Consider the following 6,190-nt stretch of genomic DNA (forward strand, 5'->3'; position numbering starts at 1 on the left):
TCTATCCTTAAACTTGATTTTTGGCATATCAACAGTAGAGACCATACTATCATAGGAGTCACTAAACTTGTAATAGTGCTAAAGCAGACTATGTAATACAATTTGATTTAGATTATAACATTTATAACTTATGTATTGCCAGATTCCAAGAAAAAAAAAATAAATAAAAATAAAAAAAAAAAAAAATAATAATAATAATAATAATAAAATAAAATAAAATAAAATAAAATAAAATAAACGTCATACAATAATATGATAACAGTACATGACCAGTACTGTAAAGCCGAGTTCTTAAATAACTTGGCAAGCACCATCACTGAGAAGACAGACAAATGTTTCCCACGCACTGGCAAGCCTGCCACAATACTTGCATTGTACGCTTTGTTGCTCTAAAAGAGAGCCAATGGCGTTGCTCGTAGGATACAGCATGAGCAAGAGCTATTCCACAGGAAAAGAGCCCACTGACTTGCTCATAGTGCATGGATTATAAAATTACAGTATTGACACAAATCTTACAGATAAATAGCTAGTAAAGGAGACATTTTGGCTTTTCTGATCTTCAGACAGAGATTGTCCCCTGTAATTCGATTAGACATATTTTGGCTTCTCTGTTATTTTTTTCCCGCAACATTGTAAAACTTGTTCTACTTGGAATGAAGGTTCCGTCTTTTTTCGTCTGAAAAAAAAAAAAAAAAAAAATAGCAAGTAAAGCAGAATATCAACAACAGATAATAAAGAGGACCAAAACGAGTTTAACCAAGCCCAACAAACAAGCATTACTAATTCCCGCATGAAGCATATCAAAACGTATGTATTCTCTCATTTTATCTTTTGTTTGCTCAACATGTCTCACAGATAAGAGAAGAATTTCCAGAGGTGTGAGGAGGCGGTGTCAAGAGACACCATTGAGGAAAGCTATGATTTAAGTGATTGATGAATTCATTTGAAGAATTGATTCAATCAACCGCCAAAGCCGTAGAGGGTCCTGCCCTGCCTCTTGAGGGAGTAGACGACATCCATGGCCGTCACTGTCTTCCTCCGGGCGTGCTCCGTGTAGGTGACGGCGTCCCTGATAACATTCTCAAGAAAGATCTTCAGAACTCCCCGCGTCTCTTCGTAAATGAGACCGCTTATGCGCTTGACTCCACCTCTCCTGGCCAGCCGCCTGATGGCAGGCTTTGTAATGCCCTGGATGTTATCCCTCAACACCTTGCGGTGCCTCTTTGCTCCTCCCTTCCCCAAACCCTTACCGCCCTTTCCACGGCCAGACATCTTTCCTGTTCTTCTTCTTTAATTTTCCTTCAACAACAGAGTCAATGCAATGCTATGCTCTGAAACCTCAGTCTTGTTGCTTTTATGGTCTCACATCCATCCATTGGAATTTGAATTCTTCTGACTTTGGCGCCAAGCGACTCAACACCGTCAGATTCTCAAGCCCCATCGACGGCACAAACACACCCACACGCGGATCAACCCAACCAGAGCAAGAATCAAAGACAGACACGATTGCTCGGTAGACTTTCTGTTTTTAAGGAAAATTAGAATATACCGTTCCCACGCATGATAATTACGCCGATTTCGGAATAAATATTTGATAAATAAATTTTTTTCCTTGGTTGTGCCTAGACTGGTGACCGGTGCTAGCATTAAAAATAATCTATCCACCAATAGAATGTTATTACTAGGATTGTGTTGATGATATTGTGTGAAGCTTATTGAGATAGTTTAATTCCCTTAAAGTGGTTTTTATTCTCAATCTTTCAAATTATGTGGGTGGAGATTAAACCTCACGCAAACCAATTGGTCTACCCCTCATAAGTATTTGGTGAATATTTTATATTATATTTATTGAATTTAAATATAATATTGTAAATTTTAATATAAAAATCAAATAGTTTATTATTTTTAGAAGTACTTTACAACCTAGTATGAATGACATGTTGTAATGACAGTTAAAATGAAGCATTAATTCAAAAAACAATAAAAACAATGTTGATTCAATTTGAAAAGGTAATAAAAATAATAAACCAATTCAATTCAATTTGTTATATTAGTAAATTGTCATATTATAATTTTGTTATTGCACCCCGAGGAGCGCTCTAGCCTAGCCTATGTGAAAGAGATGTTGTAAGGTTATGTTATGTGATGTTATGTAATCAATTTGACTCAGTCAAATTAGATAACAATAAACATAGATAAAATACAATTAAAAAAATAATATACATCCCGAAGGAAAAGAGATGTTGTAAGGTTATGTTATGTGATGTTATGTAATCAATTTGACTCAGTCAAATTAGATAACAATAAACATAGATAAAATACAATTAAAAAAATAGATAACAATAAACATAGATAAAATACAATTAAAAAAATAATATATATCCCGAAGGAATCTAGCCCCGCAGCCCACTAGCAAGGCCTAATCCCAAGGGCTTCGGGCAAAATGGACCCTATGTGATGTTATGTAATCAATTTGACTCAGTCAAATTAGATAACAATAAACATAGATAAAATACAATTAAAAAAATAATATATATCCCGAAGGAATCTAGCCCCGCAGCCCACTAGCAAGGCCTAATCCCAAGGGCTTCGGGCAAAATGGACCCTGTGACCACCCAAACAGCGAGGCATTGATTTTGACCAATTGAGCTAACCCTTGGGGCTCTCTCTTTATATATATATATATATAGATAAACATTTTAATTAGGTCAAATTACATAAATTTAGAAATAAAAATAAAATAAAAGAAAATTAATAATTATAATGATCAATTATTAATAATTAAATCAATGTAGATCTATATTAACTCTGGATCCACCAAGCGCCAAGAGGGATAAAATATCTTGAGGTGCAAACTTCGTTTAAAGTGAAAAGAGATTTGATCCCTCCACACACTTGGTAGATTCGGTGTTAAGATGGATCTAAGCTGGTTATTAATTAAATTATAAACAATATTTTCGAGAAAATAGTCATAATATGCATATCACATTAAAATAAATTTAAATAAACAAAATTACAATAGCCCCCAAGGGAGCTCACTTGGCAAGCCCATGAAAATGTAAAATAAATGTGGGTAAAAGGTCTAATGTTACAATCCCTGAAATGTCTAACCCATGGCTTCATGTTTTGGGTAGCACGATTCACCTAATGGTCAAAGTGATAGCAATTGGAATCAACCTTATGTCACACAAGTACTAGCCTGAGCCAATTGTAGATTTCTCTAATAAAAAAGAGAGAGAAAATTACAATAACATATGTGCTCATCATTTTTTTGGCTTATAGCCTGGGTGAAATGGATCTTATCCATCAAGAAACTCGAAAAATTAAAAAGTATATTTTTCAAACTTCCAATATTTCATCTTTTTCAGCATAGATTACAAAAGTGCCATCCAAAAATTTCATCCAAAAAAGACCTATTAGTGAAGCCCATATCATCATCTATGAGCATCCTTAACCATCAACAAAAAAATACCAAGAAAAATTTTAAATTGTGCAAAAGTATCATTTATGCCTAAGGGTTGAGAAAAAATTATTGCACTTGTCCTCCTTTTTTGTGGTTTTACATGGGTTTCGATCCATATCCATTCCAACTTTTAAGATGATGTTTGCTTTAGTATTCTTGTATCTGTAAACATGATTAAAAGAGAACTCAAAGAATGAGGATTTCATCTAACATACTTTTTGATATAGAGGTAAAAGAGTGAAATTTTGTATAGGTGTTGTGCCCAACATCCACTTTATAACAGTTTGTGTATCCCCATAAATGTGCATATATGTGATTTATTGTTATTTGAAAAATAAGTTTGAGAGAAAATAATTCTACAAAATTGTTTGCAGCAGGTCTCATATTTGTTGAGATGGAGAAGGAAGTGCTTGAGTTTATATAGAGAATTCCTCCAGCCCCCCCCTTAAAAGGGAAAGCCTTGGATTGCACCATCGAAAAAGGCCCAAGTGTTGTCTGTTTGGATGGAAACTTCCTCGAAAGGGGGATGATATTTTTCCTTAGTTGTAGGATATATTTCCCTTGTTATAGTAAAGTTGTTAAGAACCTTACCTTCAAATATTGCTAGATATTTTCCAACTAAATTCCAACACAATGAGAGGAATAGCTTTACGTTTTGGATTTTTTGCACTATATAACCATCTTTTGAGATTTTCTTCGATGGAGGGAGCATCCCAATTGGATTATTGGCCCTCCATTTGGTTTCTTTCGTTCCAGACATCTTTTGTAAAAGGATATTAAATAAAAAGATGGTTCACAAGGGACAATAACCTAGCCCATTGAACTATTTATTCATCATATTGTCCCAATCCAGGGATCCTTTCCTATCTTGATTTGAGTCTTGTTTCCAACCTTCTAGCATAAAAAAGTCACCAATTAAAGGAAATGCCTCTATAATTACTTTCCAAATTATGGAGCCATTTTTGACTAAATTTTGTGGGGTTTTAGTCCAATCCAGAGTAGTGAGAGCGTTGATGTACTCTGATGAATGGTTGGAGACCATAAACCCACCCCCTAAATGAGCTTCCATACTCTCTTTGTTGCTAATGCTTTTGAGAACCAAGAGAATTTTTTAGACCACATGCACCTTGTATCATCGGAGTGGTTATGGATTTTCAGGTTGCGAGTGCAAAATTTTTCCATCCTTCTTTTCTTGCAAATAGAAAGATTATGGCCATTTGTTTTAATTTGTGTAGGACGCAAAGGAAGATCCATGCCAAACAAGCCTAGAAAACAGGTGTGGCTTCATTGACAAATTTACAAAGAATAAGTCTACCTACCTTAGATAGCCATTTGTTACACCAAATTTGGTCTCTTTTTTCCACCTTTTTGAGAAGCCAATTCCAGTCATATTTTAAATAATTGTTTGATTATTTTTCCAAAGGGAAAAAAATTGTAATTTCATTTCAACTTTTGAAAAAAATGAACAAAATTACATTTTGCAGATGCTAAAAGAATTTAGTATGTGCAACCTTACAGCTTAGGAGTAGGTAAAAAACTAAAAATAAAATTACAAAGGAGAATATAAGTGATTTAAAAATCACTTATCTTCTCTTTCTTTCCTTTCTTTCTCTGAACCCTCTGCCATCTCCCTGCAACATGGTCAACATGAACCATTGCTAAATCATTCTCGATCACCTCTGGTGAATGTTCTTTGTCAAAATTTGAGCTTTTTGAAACATGAACTCTCTTTATGCCCGTCATCCCATCTTTTCTAGCCACCAATTCATGATGTTCCACTTCATGGATGGGTTCAATTTCTAAGTTATTTTTCATATGAGGTGCATGTCCATCATGAACCTGGGTATTCCTTTATTCTTGTTTTGTAAAATCCTCCTTGATTTCCCCTTCTTCTTCCTCCAAAAAAATAGGATCAAAAGGTTGCCAGCAATTTTTGTTAATGGTTTGCCCCTTTTTCTTTTTTGGTGGCTTTTTCACTAGGGGGCATGAGTCTTACATATGTCATATTTGAAAACATATGTGGCATATGAATGTCATGTTTTCATAGTCCAAAATTTGAATCCATTGGAAGGATTCATGTTTCAGCAAGATGCTATCTCAAGTAGATGCTTGCTTAAGTCTATTTCTACACATACACAGGCAAAGGTGAATAAACCTTATTTCATTCTTTCAATATCCATCTTTTTAAAGGAACCCAAAGTGTTCCCAACACCCTCTAGAACCTTATGATGCCAAAAGGGAAGAGGGAGGTTTGGAAACCTTACCCAAACTGGCATCTTTGTTACCACCATTGTTGTAGAATCAAACTCTGGAACCAAGGTGTGATGAAATGCCTTGCTCTTCCCCAGAACATTCCTTCCTTCAAAGATTTCTCCAAATCTTCTTGGGAATCAAACTAAACAATGAAAAACCTTTTGAACATAGGTAAATATCACAAATTTTGGACCATGTTGTAAAAAATCATTGATGTAAAGCTTCATACCTAAAACCATTAAATCTGAAAATCACATCATTTTATTGAAGAACCAAAAAGAGTTGATTTACCTCTTTTAGATTTAATTCCATAGCTAGCACTTTTTCTAATTGTTCAACAATGTAAGGTCCTAGACTCAATTTTGGTTGTCCCGTTGTAACGAGACCTTTCCCCCGAGTAACATCCAGTAAGAAACTAAAGCAATTGGGTTTCTAGAACCCGAAGCACCTCCATGCAACCTCAAAAGTAGTACA

General features: G+C 34.8%; 1 protein-coding gene across 1 annotated transcript; it reads right to left on the minus strand.

The window, feature by feature from the left end:
• Nucleotides 1-793: 793 nt before the first annotated feature.
• LOC149220481 (histone H4-like) lies at nt 794-1,539 on the minus strand. Its single transcript, XM_089382810.1, has one exon. The coding sequence runs from the start codon at nt 1,270-1,272 to the stop codon at nt 961-963; it is 312 nt and encodes a 103-aa protein (XP_089238936.1). The 5' UTR covers nt 1,273-1,539; the 3' UTR covers nt 794-960.
• Nucleotides 1,540-6,190: the final 4,651 nt, after the last annotated feature.

This window comes from Pinus tabuliformis, chromosome Q (assembly GCF_031772625.1).
Source record: "Pinus tabuliformis cultivar Carrire ecotype Pingquan chromosome Q, CPIR1, whole genome shotgun sequence".
NCBI lineage: Eukaryota > Viridiplantae > Streptophyta > Pinopsida > Pinales > Pinaceae > Pinus > Pinus tabuliformis.

Coding starts and splice junctions, on each gene's coding strand:
- LOC149220481 (XM_089382810.1), bottom strand. CDS start 1,272: ATGTCTGGCCGTGGAAAGGGCGGTAAGGGTTTGGGGAAGGGAGGAGCA.